Here is a 17375-nt window from a genome sequence, read left to right as displayed (position 1 = left end):
TGAAACACACTGGTAAATGCCATATCTGAACATAGTCATATCCCCAATGTTTCGGGTGTTTGTTGACTTTTTTCCAGAACTGCAAAACTAATGCAAATTCCAATAGTCAGTTATTTAACAGCTTTCAATTAGTCATCAGATCTCATCTCCAAAGGTTGAACTGCAGACCAAAATGTTAATGGAAATTTTAGACCAGTTTCTCTTTAATAATCTTAGTCGATGCCAAAACGTCTCTTGGTAGTATAATGCAAAAACACATCATCTTGACAGCATAGTTCAAGCCTGGTCCTCAGACATGCAAATGGAATTATCTGCAGGAGATACACGTCCCCTCTGACTCCTACGCCACAGAAACTCAATTTAGATTGATGCACAGATCATATCTGGACTGAGCCAAGATGCGTAAGCTGCAATGTTTTTACTCAAACTTGTGTTTAAAATGTAAAATTGACACTGGCACGTTGGTGGCTTCTTCTCTATGGCGTCTCCCTTTACCCCCAACTTGGCCTGGAGAGCTGGATGATACTCAAGCCCTATTTACCAAGCATCTTTCCACACGAGAAGTTCTGTCACCTATCAGCCCAGTAGTTTACTTCTAATTTTCCTGCATTAATCTTACTAAAGTGTGTGGTTTTAACGCATTGAGGGGCATAATCGAAAGGGGCACCCAAGTTCTCCTGAGGACATCTTTGCAGGACGTCTTGGCGTCCATCTTTTGTTTTGATAATACGGTTGAGGACGCCCAAATGATTTGGGCCAAATCTTGACATTTAGGTCATCCCTAGAGATGGTCGTCCTTAGACTTGGTTGTTTCTGATTTTTGGCGATAATGGAAACTAAAGACACCCATCTCAGAAACGACCAAATGCAAGCCCTTTGGTCATGGGAGGAGCTAGCATTCATAGTGCACTGCTCCCCCTGACATGCCAGGACACCAACCAGGCACCCTAGGGGGCACTGCAGTGGACTTCAGAAAAAGCTCCCTGGTATATAGCTCCCTTACCTTGTGTGCTGAGCCCCCCAAAACCCACTATCCACAGCTGTACACCACTACTATAGCCCTTACAGGCTTGTGGTGGGTTTTGGAGGGCTCATATTTACCACCACAAGTGTAACAGGTGGGGGGATGGGCCTGGGTCCCCTGCCTGAAGTGCACTGCACCCACTAAAACTGCTCCAGGGACCTGAATACTGCTGCGATGGACCTGAGTATGACATTTGAGGTTGGCATAGAGGCTGGCACAAAAGATTTTTAAACTATTTTTTTGAGGGTGGGAGGGGGTTAGTGACCACTGGGGGAGTAAGAGGAGGTCATCCCCGATTCCCTCCAGTGGTCATCTGGTCAGTTCGGGCACCTTTTCGTGGATTGGTCGTAACAAAAAAAGGTCCAAGTAAAGTCGCCTAGGTGCTCGTCAGAGACGCCCTTAGTTTTCGATTATGGGTTGAGGATGCCCATGTGTTAGGCACGCCCAAGTCCAGCTTTTGCTATGCCTCCGACACGCCCCCAGGAACTTTGGTCATCCCTGCGACGGAAAGCAGTTGGGGACACCCAAAATCGACTTTCGATTATGCCGATTTGGGCGACCCTGGCCCAGATGCATCAACCATACGTAAAAAAATTACAAACGTTAAAGTCCGAACCGAATTTAAAAAAACGAACAATGCTCAAAAAAAACAAGTTGCACAAGTTCGGTGCGGATTTAAAAAGTACAATGTATCAATGATTCGTAATTCTGTTCGTAGGAAACTTATGTCAGATGAGGGCGTGCACATGAGGAAGAAGGAGAGAGACGTCGGTGGAGGCAGAAGGGAGTGACGATCCGTTGTTTCATCTCGTGCAGCGCCTTCACACAAAGGTGAGAGGCGCTGCATGGCCGGTAAGGCGGAGGGGGTGTCCTTTGGAGGGGGGGAACGGCGGCGACGAACTCGGGGGGGTGGAGCAAGGGGCGGAGGATGGCGGGAGGTGGAGCAGTGTTGGGAAAAGAAGAAGATCAACACAGGAAGGGAGGGGGGCCAGGCGCTGCTAAAGTTTAACTTTTTATTTTCAGTTTTTAATTTAGTGAAGGGCGGAAGCGTGGAACAGCGGCGATCTGGGGGGGGGGGGGGGCAAGGCCGTCCATACAGGACGCTTCTGACGAGCGCCTTTGCCCCCTCCCGATCCTTTTTTAAGGTATGTTTATTTTTTTAGTAATGCAGGGGAAAGCGGGGAGCCAGTGTTTGTGGTGTTTTTATTTTTTTCTCTCACTTTTCATGTTTAAACATGCCAGCTTTGATTTTTCTGGTACAGGGGGCAGCGGGGAGATGACAGCTCAGGCCTTTATGACTGCTCTGAACACACGTTAAATATGTTGCGGAAAATGATTCGGTGTAATCGTCGGTATTGTTAGTGCATCCCGAATCGCCCACATTACAATGGTAGTTACTCCGTTTTCGTTAGCTGCTTGCTTCGTTGGAAAAAGGCCTTTAATGCATGCAACGGTTGGGAATTTCGTTCGTTAAAGGGTTGTTAGAGGGTCATTAAGGTTTAGTGCATCTAGCCCCCTGTAAGAAGGTCGCTCATCTTCCCATTTGTGTCGAAAGATGGGCGTCCTTCTCTTTCGAAAATAAGCCTGATAGTAATGCAGGAGTTTACCATGCACTAAGCCCAGATTTAATGGGGCTTCTTTTGGGGGCCTTCCCTCTATTTTTTTATTACAGGTTGTGTGTTAATGTAATCATTAGCATGCAGGACATTAACATGGAATCACTGCCTCCTATTTTGGAGGTGTTAACTGCTCCCATGTTAACTCTGAGTTAGCCAATTAGCACATGCTAATTATAGTGTTAGTTGGCTAATGCTTCCACTCCCCCTCAGATTAAATTTCAGAAAAATGTGCCGATTCATCTGTATAGTGCAGTGTGATTTATACTGTCTGTGCATAATAAAATAATATTATTTCTTATCTTCACTTTGCGCATCACATCCTCAGTTTATTGTGACACCATGTCATTGGTATCTACATTGATAAATGGGCAGCACCCTTTTCTCCCAAAGAGAAAGAACAAGTGGGAGCATCTGCAGCACTACATAACCATTGTGACACCAGAATCCAACCCATTAGGGAGATTGGAAGCGAACACCAAGTGATTAACTTGTCTTAAGTATTTCTCTTCAAAGAGTCTATATTCAGCAGGTGCAAAGTTTTTAAATCAACAAGGATTCAAAGACTTAAATATTTAATATAATTGTTCACCCATGAAAGTGGAAAGGATGCCACTGAGTTGTCTCTCAATCCCTCAATAAAGGAGGGGGGGGGCCTTCAGCTTTAACTTTTAAGACTAATACAGCCTCAAAAGCTTTGAATGCCGCCAACATTTGAGGTACAGTGATTTGAGGATTTGTTAAGACCATAAGGATGCCATCTGTCAATGATAATGCCAATCTATATATATAAAAGGCAAGACCATCTATATATATATAAGGCAAGACCAACGTTCTATGAAGCCTCCAGCCGGAAGTGTGAAGCGCCAGAGATATCCGGTTTCCCCATGAGTGAAGGAAAACAGCACAGCACGAAATCCCTCTCTCTGTAACAGTGAAGGACTCAGAGGGGGAAGGGGAGAGAGAAGCCCTCACTCTCTCTGTAACACAAACACAGAACAGCAGGAAACTTAACACTGAAGGACTGGACTCCAAGGGGGGAGGGGGAGGGAGAGAGGGCAGAGGGCAGGGACACACACTTCCACATGCACACTCTGAAGAAAACCTTGCTAGCCCCTGTTTCATTTGCATCAGAAACGGGGCTTTTTTACTAGTGTTATATATATATATGTTTATATCTCAACATATATTAGATCTAACTATCTGTCTGTCTATCTATCTAGAAACACCAGGGTTCTTAGCTTGATCCTCAGCATCCATGGTGTCCGTCATAAAACCCAGTTATGAATTTTTACAGTATTGCTCTGGAACAGGTGGTGTTGGGGTGCTCATCATTGTTGAGTTTATCAGAATCTTGGGGGAGGGGCTGAAAGTTCATTGAGAAGGGTGCAAGGCTGAAAGTTCAGCTAGGGGGCATAATACCTTCCTCCAGCACACTGTAGTCCATGATAAATGGACCCAATATATTCTATAACGTAGCTAGAGAGAGAAAAGAGAGAGTGAGCATGAAAGATGATGGGCAGATAAGTCTCCACAGGCAGGATGGATAGTAATGGCACATTCTGTACTGGCAATGTTTTATTTTCAGCTACAAATGATGAAAAGCTGACAGAAGTGAAATGCTCGTTTGCTCTGAATTAGATTCTAAATGTATAAAGAGAGCCATTAATTTCACTTTCTTTCACTTAGCGGCATCTGAGGCGGTTGTACAACTTGCCTGGCCTAGTCTGGCATGACAGCATTTTCTTCCCTAGAGGAAAATGAGATCCGGCCCGGTTTGCATTCTTTGCTCCCTCCGGTTCCTGTCACTGCCTGTAGCAACAGCTGTCATGTACAGGAGCTCAGCCCCAAAATCAGATGCACATGTGGGAAACAGAAAAAGCAAATTGCTTCTGAATTTAATAATCAAGAAACCAGGTTTTATTTGTTTGTTTTACAAGTGCTGAAAGAGCTGGGGGGAACCCGAGGAGCTGATGAGAGATGGGTTGAAAGGTGAGATGGTAAGGAAGAGGTAAACAGCAAAGGAATTCACAATGTGGGTAAGGTAAAGGAAGAGACCCTTTGAAATAATATCAGAGGGAGTCACCAGGGGAGAGATGATAAAGGAAGAGACCCTATGAGATAATATCAGATGGATTCATAAGGGGGGATGGTAAGGGAGAGATCCTGATAATCAGAAGCAGAGCCAGGTTGACGTCGCAGGGGAGAGTGAAAGCGGCGCACCAGTGCACATTTTCAATGCAACACATTGAGAAAAAATAGGCACTGGCAGAACTCCGTTTGGGGGAGCGGTCGCTCCCCTGGCGCCCCCCACCCCCTAGCTACGCTACTGCTGATAATATCAGAGGGATTCACAAGGAGGAAATTGGGACAAAGGCAGAGATATGAGTGTAGAAATGGTAAAAGATAGATTTAATCAGAGAAAAGCAAGAGGTTCCAGATGCAGGTAAATATGAGAAGAAAGAGCAGAAGGATCTACGAAGGCAAAGGAAGCTACATTCCTTCCTCCAGCCGGACTCTTGGCTATAGGGCAGTTTAGCCCAATTTATGTAGACCGAGAAAGTGGAAGTAGCGAAGAAAGAAAAGCTTTCAAGCAGTTAAAACTGTCTCTAGCCTTGGGGAGTGAAGGAGTGGCCTAGTGGTTAGGGTGGTGGACTTTGGTCCTGGGGAACTGAGGAACTGAGTTCAATTCCCACTTCAGGCACAGGCAGCTCCTTGTGACTCTGGGCAAGTCACTTAAGCCACATTGAGCCTGCCATGAGTGGGAAAGCACGGGGTACAAATATAACAAAAAAAAAAAAAAACGTAGGAAAAGGAGACTTTAAACATTATGGGGTCCTGTTTACTAAGCCCTGCTGAGCGGCTTTCATGCAGCATTGCAGACACAGCCCATTTAAAGTGAACGGGCTGTGTCAGCACTAGCACACAGTCAGTTGCACTAATGGCTTAGTCAACCCCAGCGTTTGTTTGTTCTTCCAATTAAAGTGCGCTGAAATCTGGCCTTAACGCATTTTAAAGCAGGACTCTCCCATGTGCTAAGCCCAGCTTTAATGCAGCACTTGGGAGTTTAAAAAAAATATTTGCAGGCTGTGCGCTAATTTTCCCATTAGCGTGCAAGAGCTGCAAACAATGAATGCAGGAGCTCTTACTTCTCCTATTTAGAAAGCAGTAAGTAGGTTGTTATCCAGTTAGCATGTGCTAATCCTAACACTCTAGTTGGATAATGCAGGGACACCCGCTCTCCGCCCTTGACACACCCGCTACAAAATAAGTTTTAAAAAATAAATAATGCATAACTTACTGTGCACTAACAAGCAAAATACTGTGATACGCTTTAACGTGTTTTGCTGTAGCCTGTTCCTGTGCACTAACCCCATGTTAAGGGCATAATGTCCTTTAGTAAAAGGACCACTAATTAACTGTAAAATAATATTTTCAGTCCTCTTCATTGAAGCCTTAGCACTGGCTGCAATGGGCTAATGACAAGGGTATGTTCTTTTGTAAGTTCTACTTAGAAAACACGGTCGGTGCCCAGAAGCCCAAGACATTGCTCTTCTTCATGGTTTAGTTTTCTTTTTTTTTTTTTTTTGCTTTTTTTTGCTGTGATTAACAAGATCAGAAGAAAGTGAATTTTACAGCTCTTAAATGTCTAGACATGATCTGGTCTTTCTACTTTAATTTAAATTCTAATAAAATTGGTTTGATTTTCATGTGAACATTGTCCAAAAACTCAGAAGTGAGTATCCGACTGGTTGTTGTTAATATTGTAGTGCAGTTAAGATTTTATCAGTAATTGTTTCATAGATCGCTCAACAAAGAAGAGTGACATGACATATATCTAACAGTGTGCAGACAGGCATCTGGTTCCATTCACCGAACTGCTGAGCTATGTCTCACATCAGAGGGCCGAGCTGATAAATAAGCCGCAGACATACCAGTACTGGAGGGATAAACGAGGGAATGGGATATGTTTGACGCAGTGTGCAAACTGCAGAGCAGTTATGTTGTTTAATGCAAAAAGATCTTGTTCTTTTGAAGAGAGCTGTCTATAAACTTGCCAAGCCAGGTGTGCTAATCCAGGAATGTCAAGATGATGAGATTCTAACGCAAAGGAATAAAGCGCGAATCAGTAGGTGATGGTTCCCAGAGGATGGAATTAGGTCTCTTTTACTAAAACACATTAAAATACTGGACTTTCCTGTGCGCTAAGCCCACATTTAAATGCACCATGTAACATGTGCCACTGATAATATTCTATAAGCTATGCACACTGCTTTGAGACACACCCATGTGTCCACCCCTTCACAATTATAAGCTAAGCCACTTTGGCGCATACGTTTAGAACAGCGCCTCGCACTTTTGTGACTGATGCACAAAAGAGGTACTATACTGTAACAGCCGTGTGCTTGGTGCCTAACCTTAGATGCAGGGATACAGACTGAGATGGTAAGAACAGTGGTGTTCCTTGGTCAGCTGTCACCTGCGGCAGATTGCCACTGTGCACCCCCCAGGCGCATCACCTCCAACCCACCCTTGCATTGCTCTTACCTCCTGGGGTGCTGGGAGCACCTGCATGGCTGCTGCTGGTTCCCTGCTTTCTCTGCCCTGGAACAGGAAGTAACATCAGAGGGGCAGAGAACCAGCAGAGTCGACAGCCATGCGGCTGCTCCCTGCCCCCCCCCCCATTCAGTGTGCACCCGAGGTGGACTGTCCCCACTGCCCCGCCCTCGGTACGCCGCTGGGTAAGAGTGTAAATCAGGTGTAGATGCTGTTTAAAAATACCATCTTAGAAGCCCAGACCAGATGTCTATGTTTTATGTTTTATTAATTTATAGCCTGCCTTTATCCAAGGCAGGTTACAATATAACATACATATCTAAAACAACACAGATGCGGTGGAATAAGAACAATCAGTAAGGATCATACATATGTATACCAATTATTAAATTAAAAATGGTGGAAGGATGGCCAAAAGACAGCCGACATGGTTGAAAGGTGACGTGAAAGAGTCTATTAGAGCCATAAGAACGTCTTTAAAAAAAAACAGAAAAAGGATCTGAATGAAGAAAACAGGAAACTGCAAAGGCACTGGAAAGTTATATGCAAAGCAAAGGCTGAAAGAGAATTTGAAAAGAAGCTTGTTGTAGAGGCAAAAACTTTTTCAGGTACATTAGAAGCAGAAAGTATGTGAGTAAGTCAGTTGGACTGTTAGATCATTAAGGAGTAAAAGGAGCACTCAGGGAGGACAAGGCCATAGTGGAGAAACTCCTTTACAGAGGTAGATGTAAGGGAGTCATATGTGCCAGAAATGGTATTTAAAGGTGATTAAGAGGAACTGAAACAAAGTACAGTGCACTCCATTTAACGGCATGTCGGATAAGCGAATGCTCTGTTTAACTGCATGAAAATACTTCGGTCCCGTTTTTGGCGCCATATATTTCTACGGGGACAAACTTCGGTTTAGCGTACCACTGATAAGTGCAAGATTCGCTTATATGCATGGTTTAAGACCACTCCTCTGCAGGAAAGACTCTGCATAAGCGCACGCACGGAATATGGAAGAAGATTGGCACGTGACAAAAGGGCGTTAAATTTGAAATCTCATTGGTTAACTGCCACAGGCACAATAAGCGAAAGAATGTTGTTAGAGTGTACACCGGAGTCGTCGTCGTCATCGCGCAACTGTAAGACTTTAACACTGGCTGAACGAATAGAAGTTCTTAAAAATTTAGAAAACAAACAAAGTCAAGCACCTATTGCTAAAGAATATGGTGTCAATCCCAGCCAAATTTCACGTATCTTGAAGCAGAAAGATCAGCTTCTGGAAAACTGGCAAAACAATACAAATCCACACAGGAAACGAAAACGGGCGGGAAAAGCTGAGGAGGTAGAAGATGCTCTTCTTCAGTGGTTTTCTCAAGTCAGGAGCAGACAGTTTCCTGTCAGTGGTCCACTGCTTATGGAGTAAGCTAACCAGCTAGCTGAAAGTCTTGGACTAACTGAATTCAAAGCCACTGTTGGATGGTTGGAAAGATGGAAGGAGGGGAACAACATAAAATTCAAGAAATAGCATGGTGAAAAACAAGACGCTGATGACTTTGGTGCTGAAAATTGGGTTGTTTCAGTTCTTCCTACCATCTTGAAGGAATTTGCACCTTGTGACATTTTCAATGCTGACGAAAATGGTCTCTATTGGAGAGCGATTCCTGATGGAACACTTGCATTCAAACAAGCCGAAACTACAGGAAGTAAAACGTCGAAGGACCGACTGACGATCCTCCTTTGCTGCAATATGGATGGGAGTGAGAAGTTGGAACCACTCATCATTGGAAAGAGCAAACAGCCCCGTTGGTTCAAGAATGTTAAGTGACTTCCTGTGTCATACGAGGCTAACGCAAATTCACGGATGACTGGGGAAATTTGGAAGCAGTGGCTAAAGAAGTTAAACACTAGAATGCAGGCACAAAAGCGTCAGATTTTGTTGCTTTGTGATAATTGTGCTGCACACAGTAATGATGTCAGGCTGTCTAATGTCAAGGTGGTCTTCCTGCCACCAAACACTACCTCTCTGATCCAACCTATGGATCAGAGCATAATAGCCAATTTCAAACAACATTATCGGGCTTTTGTGCTACATCGTCTGATGAGTGTTATGGATTACTAGACTGGCAAGGATAAATGCGCTGTTGAACTGGCTCGTAATCTATCACTGTTGGATTCCCTACATATGCAGAAAGAAGTCCGGAATCATGTTACACAGGCGACCATTGTGAACTGCTACAAGCGGGAAAGCTTTGTTAAGGATGTGGAGAGGGACGAAACAGATGCAGCTGTTGCAAATGCGTCAGATGAACAGGCTATTGACATCCCAGCCGGTGTTACTGAAGAGGAGTTCCATCACTAGCTGTTGATTACGATCTACAAACAGCTGACGACAGCACTGATGTCGAGATATGCGCCTACACGCAGGCAATGGCTGATGATGAAACAGATGATGAAATGAGGAGCGAGGCACATGCTGACGAAATTCAATAACCTCCTGTCACTTTTGCACGAGCGCTGGAGAGTCTCAACACCGTGCAGGCCTATCTGGAGGCCACTGGATGTCAGTGCTATGACAGTTTTTACCGTCTGGCAGACATAGTCTACGGAACTCACAGACCCAATAGTGTACAGAGGACTATGACTGATTACTTCAAGTACACCTAACGTCAGTTAATGGAGACTGTATACTGTATGTATAATAATAAACAGTATTGTACATATGTTTATCAGATGTCAAGCTTCTTTGGGTCACAATGGTTAAGTGCACACTCCGGTTAACTGCATGCATTTCTTTGGTCCCAGACCCTTGCACTTAATTAATTAATTTATTTTATTTATTTATTGCATTTGTATCCCACATTCCCCCACCTATTTGCAGGCTCAATGTGGCTTACATAGATTTGTTAACATTGTCATAGCAGGATATCAGATATATTTAGTAATGTGTAGCGATCAAGGAAGGGAAGGGAAGAAGGAGGGTAGTGCTTAGGATTGTTGTATAAGGTGCTCTTTCATGTTTGAATGGGTTGGGTTGAATGAGTTTCACTGTATTTGCAAAAACCACATTGCTCCTGAACTGAAAATGAAGATTAATCAAAACAAAACAAACAATGCTGCAAATGACACAGAAAATGAGAGGAATGGGAAACTTTTGGGCTGCCCATCCCCAGGAGATATGATAAAGGTGTATGAAATTCAGAATAGGGGGAACCAAGATGGCGTTTGAGCAGGATGTCTAGCTGATGGCTCCTGCTTGCTTGGTGTTTTTTCCCCTTGGTTACTTACCTATTTGTATTTGATTTTCTATGCAAAAAAGAAGAGGAAAGCAGAAGGTTTTCCCTCCAGCCGTTTCTGTGACTTCAGCTACTCGTCAGATGGTAATGACATTGTTTACTGTCCCTGCACGTTTTGGGTGTATATGCTTCCGGGCTGGAGGAAGAACCTGGCTTGAACGGCGATGTTTCGCTGAGCCCTGGAGGACCTCGCCCTCCCCTTGTCCAGGTTCGCTATTGGTGCTTTTGAAGCATGAAATGGAGGGTCCTAGAAGTGTTTCCAGTGAGTCACACTCAGCCTCGCAACTAGACCCGGAAGTATTGGTGATGTCAACGCCAGTGTTGGGAGATGCGTGGTAAGCCCGGGGGTGAGATGGAGTTGGTAGCTTGCGGTGGTGAGGGAGTGGCGCGATAAGAAAGCCAAGCAGATTCTACTCTGTAGCCTCTAGAAATCTGGCCATAGGAATCCCCCTGAAGCCACTAGAAAAAGTGACAACAGTTACTATGGATGCACTGTGGTCGGCTATGGAGAACCTTTACTCGGTATGTGCAAATTTTGCGACTGTTTCTTTAAATTCAACAACTAAACTGCAAGTCCTTGAGACAATGGTTCAACAGCACTCTTCCAGGTTGGATCAGTTGGAGAAATCTTCTTTGGATATTAAGAATATGATGGCCAGGCTGCTGGTAAAACTCTGTTCTTGAGAAAGATTGAGAACTTGGAGAACCAAAATAAGAGTGAATTTAAAGTTTTGTAATTTTCCAGTTTCCAGATTGTTGGGTCCCCAGGAACTCTTTTAAAATTTCCTGCTAACAATTTTGAAGATACCAGCCAGTAGCATTCCTCCTATCCAGAACATTATTTATTTATTATGTACTAAATCTGAAACAAAAAGTGATGGGAAGGATTTGAATCCATCTGAGTTGTTAGAATCATCGTAAATAGAAGTATCTGGACGAGCTACTTTGCTTGTTTCCTTTGATTTTCTTCAGGATAAGGAGATGGTGTTACGCTTCTATTTTAGGCTTAAAAATGTCACCTTTTTAGGAGATAAAGTATTAGTTTTTCCAGATGTCTCAAGATGGATGCAACTTAGGAGAAAGCAATTTCTATCATATAGTCAAGATACTGTTTCATTAGGGGCAGTTTTTCAGTTGAGGTTTCCTTGTATATGTTTTGTTACCAACGAAGGGAAAAGATATATTTTCCATCAACTTGCCAAATTACTGTTCTTTTTGGAGGATAAGGGGGTTTCCATAGCTTCTTCAAGTGTATCCTAGTCGCTAGGTTTTAAAATTATTTATTTACAAACATTTATAAACCGTCCATCCAAAAATCTGGGTGGAGCACAATAAAACAAACATAGTCAGATCACATAAATCACCATCAATACACTCAATAAACATAAACAGAACCTGGAGCGCAAACCCCTCACCAACAATGCTTCAGAGAAAGCTCACTGAAACAGAAAAGCCTTTAATTGTTTCTTGAATACTGCCAAAGAAGTCAATTGCTGTACAGAAAGAGGCAATGCATTCGACAATTGAGGTCCAACAATGGAAAAAATCCGCACACGAACAACCTGCAGTTGAATACTATGAACAAAAGGAACAATCAACAATTCTCTGTAGGGTACTGCTCATTTGCAATGGATTGCTCCGTTAAACAGAGGAGGAGACAGATGAAAGATGCTGCTCCAGGGAGAACAAAAGTAGATTTTTATTTTGAATTGTTTTGAACTTGTGGACTTAATTCACGAATTGAGTGGTGCCATTTCTTTTGATTTCTTTTCTGATTTTTTCTTTCTTTTTTTTTTAAACTCTTCTGTATTTTGAATGGTTGATGCCCAGGAGAGTGTCTGACGTCATGTTTTAAAAGGGGCAGGGCTTTTTTTGAGGGGGTACTTGGGGGTACTGAGTACCGGCACCCTTAGGAGCCAACTTTTCAAAATGATTGGGGGTGCTGAATTTTTTTTAAACAGGTGGTGCATTCCCCCCGCCCCCTCCCTGTCCCCCCCCCCTCTCTCCCTCCCTCCCCCTCCCTCTCCTCCAAGTTCCAGGCCCCCCTCCTCCGAGTTCCAGGCCCCCCTCTCCTCCGAGTGCTAGTCTCAACCCCAGGCTGACCTCTTCTCCCACAACAGTCCTCCGTCGGTCCGTCCTCGCCTTCCTGCCTACCACCCAGAATTTTAAAACTCATCTTACCTTGGGGTCCCTGCAGCAGCAGTGAAAGGCAAGCAGGCTAGGTGCTTCAGCCTTCCCTTCTCTCTCAGCTCTGGTCACGCCCTTGCGGAAACAGAAAATGAGAGCGGGACCAGAGCTGAGAGAGAAGGGAAGGCTGACGCGCCGAGCCTGCTCGCCTTTCACTGCTGCCGCCGGGACCCCAAGGTAAGATGAGTTTTAAAATTCTGGGCAGCACACAGGAAGGCGAGGACGGACCGGCGGAGAACCGAGGGAGAAGAGGGCGGATACCGGGCAGGTGGGCTGGCTGGGAAGGGTTCCAACTTCCAGCGGGTGCAGAGCCGGTCCTAGGGTTTCTGGCACCCTCCTGCAGCCTATTAGTCAGCGCCCCTACCCCTCCAGGGGTGGGATCACTATGGCTCCACCCCTACAGTAGTCACACCCCTTTTACCAGCCATGGCATCATTGAAAATATTACACCAGTATAGAAGAAAAATAACGTGTTTTTTTTGTTTTCATTATAAATAATTTCTGTAAGCTGTTACAGCTCCATTATACTCTAAATGACACAAACCAAATTAGCATACAGACCATGAATTATAAGAACAGACAGTCTTGCCAACTCTGAAAAACAATGTGTTAGCAAAATCTCAGAATCTAACAAACAGATCCCTATTCAGACACTTGGCCTTGCAGTCACACATGCAGAACAGAGATAGCCCCTCTTCAAATTCTTCAAAAATTAACCTGAAATCCTAAGAAGTTAGACCCTGCATGCAGCACAACACCAGACAAACAGAAAGAAACACATTGCTATACATTGCAAAATTAGACAACAGATGTATCAGATGTAAATTCTCAAAGTGGACATATTCCAAACACTAAAATGAAAATAAAATGATTTTTTTCTACCTTTGTTGTCTGGTGAGTTTGTTTTTCTGATCATGCTGGCCCAGTATCTGATTCTGCTGCTATCTGTTCTCTTAACTCCGTTTCCAGGGCTTCCTTTCCATTTATTTCTTTCCTTTCCTCCTTTCTTCTTCATTTCTTGCTCTATATCCATAAGTAAAAGCTGGGTCCTCGCAGACTTGACTGTCCAGTGGATCCAGCTTCTGCCTATTTTCTCCATCCATGCGCAGTTTTTCTCCTCTCTTCCCTTTCCCTCATCTCATCTCCTTCCTCTCTCTTCCCTCCCCTCCATCCATGTCCAGCATTTCTTCTCTCTCCCCTCTATCCATGTGCATCTCCTTCCTGTCTTCTCTTCCCTTCCCTCCATCCATGTCCAACAATTCTCACTGCCCTCCCTTCCATCCGCCCATGATCAGCAACCCTCCTCTCTCCACTGCCCTCCCCTCCATCCATGTCCAGCAACTCTCTGCTTCCCTCCATCCATCTATGTCCAGCAACTCTCCTCACCCCTGCCCTCCATCCACCCATGTCCAGCAACTCCCCTGCCCTCCATCCATCTATCCATCCATCCATATCCAGTAATTCTCCTCTCTCCCCTGCTGCCCCCTTCATCCATCCATATCCAGCAATTCTCCTCTTTCCCCTGCCCTCCCCTCCATGTCCAGCAATTTCTCCTCTCTCCCTGGGCCCTGCCCTCCCATCCATGTCCATCGATGCTCCTCTCTCCCCTGCCCACCTCTATCCATCCATATCAAGCAATTCTCCTTCCTCCCCTCCCCTCCATGTCCAGCAATTTCTCCTCTCTCCCTGGGCCCTGCCCTCCCATCCATGTCTATCCATGTCCATCGATGCTCCTCTCTCCCCTGCCTCCCTCCATCCATATCCAGCAATTCTCCTCTCTCCCCTGCCCTCCTCTCCATATCCAGCAATTTCTCCACTCTCCCTGGGCCCTGCCCTCCCATCCATGTCCATTGATGCTCCTCTCTCCCCTGCCCACCTCCATCCATCCATCCATGCAATTCTCCTCCCTCTCCTCCCCTCCATGTCCAGCAATTTCTCCTCTCTCCCTGGGCCCTGCCCTCCCATCCATCGATCAATGCTTCTCTCTTCCCTGCCCTCCCGCTCCCATGTCCACCTGCTCGCCCTCTTCTCTAAATCTTCTATTTAAATTTACCTCTGTTGTCGCAGCAGTTGCGCAGCATCAGTGAAAGCGCTGCCCACTAGCCTTCCCTTCGCTCGTCGTTCCCTCTCAGTGCCCCGCCTTCTTCTGACATCATTTCCGCGAGGGCGGGACACTGAGAGGGAACGAACGAGTGAAGCGAAGGGAAGGCTAGTGGGCAGCGCTTTCACTGACACTGCGCAGCTGCTGCCTGCTGTGACGTCGGAGGGGTAAGCGGCGGCGGTGCCCTTCAGAGGTCGGCGCCCCCCGCCCCTGCCTGGGCGGGTGAAAATATTGGGGGTGCTCGAGCACCCACAGCACCCACGGAGTTGGCGCCTATGCCGGCACCTTTTCCACTGTCTGCTAAAATTGACCCATGGTCCCCAAGTTTTAATGAAAGAGCTTAGGCTCTACACACAAACTGTGCATTGTCATAGATTCTGGGACTGGTTGCAGAGAGCCTGGCTATTGTGGGGTGGGCCCCTTAGTGATCACCCTACCCCTGAAGGGCGCCCTGGCATTTGGGTATCGGCACCTTTTTTGCTGGAAAAAAAGCACTGAAAAGGGGTAACCTATCGACAGCAATAAGACCTTAGGGGTCCTTTTACTAAGCTACAGTAAAAGGGGGCTTGCGCTAGCATCAGCACGTGTCGTGAACCACTTGCTGTGCAGCCATTTTTATTTGGGGGGGGGGGGAGTATTTACCGCCACCGATTAAGGGCTCCTGCGCTAACCCGGTCGTAACCAGGCAGCTCTGGGCAAGCAATGACACTACAAAAATAGAAACTTTTTGGGGGGTGGGAACTATGACCAGGCTCCTGTGATATACTGGTGGTAGTTCCGGAATGGCGAGCAGCACACCTGCTGCTTTATAACAACCCTGTAAGAAAAGGGCCCCTAAATGTGGAACAGCAAGTCTTTTGGTAAACAAAATCAAAGCTGCCAAGTAAAGTTACCCATTTCTAGGAGCGAGACTTTTTGACCAGTTCAGGTTTTATACCCCAAAGTGTTGTGGGATTTGTAGTCCCCGATTCTATCCATTGCAAGTGCTGCAGGTCACAATCCAGGACTGGCCAAAAATCTCCCTCCTGGAACCAGGTAACTTGGGAGCTCTGCAAAGTCTTATTTTACAGCACAAATTGTACCCCCCAGTTGTTGTTGGGGGGGGGCGGGGCGCGGGGGGTTATCCCCTGTAGCAGTCCCCATACCAGAACTCCATTTCCCAGCCTGTGCGTAGAGAGAAATGCAGGAGCTCCTTTCGCGCTTGCGGATTGTGACGTCATTTTCCGGTGCCGCGAGGGTTGTGACGTCTTTTTTCCTGGCGTCGCGCGGGTAATTCGGACGCTGCGCCCACGGCAGTTCCCGCGCTTTCTGTCACTCTGCTGCCGGGACCAGGACATGGCTTGTGCCGAGGTCGAGTGGCCCAAGGGTCTGCCGCAACTGAAGGTGAATGCGGGGATTCTCAGGCTGAAGGGCTTCCTGCTAAGGGCACTGCCCTGGCTGCTTTGGGTTCAAATGTTTTGGCCCCTTTCCCATCAGAGTACAGTAGTGCCTGTGTGAGGTCAGGTGCAGAAATTCAAACTGCAGGTTCTGGAGGCCACATGGGGTTTCTTTCTCTGGATCCCAAGCTCCTTCCACTTAAGAACCAGAGCTTCCTTTACTACTACTACTCATCATTTCTATAGCGCTACTAGACGTACGCAGCGCTATACACCTGAACATGAAGAGACAGTCCCTGCTCGACAGAGTTTACAATCTAATCTGGACAGACAAGCAGGACAAATAAGGGATAAGGATAAAGAGTAGCAAGACTCTGTGCAGAATCCCAAAGAGTAGCAAGATTCTGTGCAGAATCCCAGATAGTAGCAAGATTCCGGAATCCCAAAGAGTAGCAAGATTCTGTGCAGAATCCCAGATAGTAACAAGATTCCGGAATCCCAAAGAGTAGCAAGATTCCGTGCAGAATCCCAAAGAGTAGCAAGATTCTGTGCAGAATCCCAGATAGTAACAAGATTCCGGAATCCCAAAGAGTAGCAAGATTCCGTGCAGAATCCCAAAGAGTAGCAAGATTCTGTGCAGAACTGCGTAACCCTAGTAGCGCTCTAGAAATGTTAAGTAGTAGTAATTCCAGATAGTAGCAAGATTCCGGAATCCCAAAGACTATTACTACTCCTTTAGCCCTAGAACAGTTTTCTTCATTGCAAGGCCAAGGGGCAACTGGAGGTCACTTGATGCCCCTCTCCACACTTTTCCTCAGATTTGCTGCTGGCATACTTTCATAAAACTGTTTAACTTCTGTACCATGTAACGCTTGGTGAGTTTGAGCTTTGTGTTACCCAAAATCCCACTCTGTTCTTACAAGCCTGAGAAATCTCCTTACAGTTCATACTTATTGCAGACTATGTAGTTCAGCTCCTTGTGACTCAGGGCAAGTCGCTTAATCGTTCATTGCCTCAGGTGCAAAAATGTAGATTGTGAACCCACTAGGGACAGAGGAAGTACCTGCATATAATATATATAAACCTCTTTGTTTGTAAGGCAGTAAATCGAATCCCTTTACCCCTTATGTTTTTTTTTCTTTTTTTAACAACATTTTGGTTGTTGCTGTCATGAACATCTTGAGTACTAGAGCTAGCCATACTTGTGTGACAGATAATGTTATTAAGTAACTT

At 45.5% G+C, this 17375-nt stretch overlaps 1 protein-coding gene across 5 annotated transcripts in view; it reads left to right on the top strand.

The window, feature by feature from the left end:
* The first annotated feature begins 16021 nt into the window (after positions 1-16021).
* RAD18 (RAD18 E3 ubiquitin protein ligase) overlaps positions 16022-17375 on the top strand; it is a 185732-nt gene continuing 184378 nt past the window's right edge. For all 5 annotated transcript variants that reach the window (XM_030207274.1, XM_030207273.1, XM_030207275.1 and 2 more), the window contains exon 1: positions 16022-16149. In XM_030207274.1, coding sequence (XP_030063134.1) covers positions 16102-16149 — 48 coding nt within the window. In that variant the 5' untranslated portion in view covers positions 16022-16101. The remainder of the gene's footprint in view (positions 16150-17375) is intronic.

Source organism: Microcaecilia unicolor, chromosome 6 (assembly GCF_901765095.1).
Source record: "Microcaecilia unicolor chromosome 6, aMicUni1.1, whole genome shotgun sequence".
Classification (NCBI taxonomy): Eukaryota; Metazoa; Chordata; class Amphibia; order Gymnophiona; family Siphonopidae; genus Microcaecilia; species Microcaecilia unicolor.
Note: the sequence above shows the minus strand (reverse complement) of the source record. Positions and strands in the feature narration are given on the sequence as shown.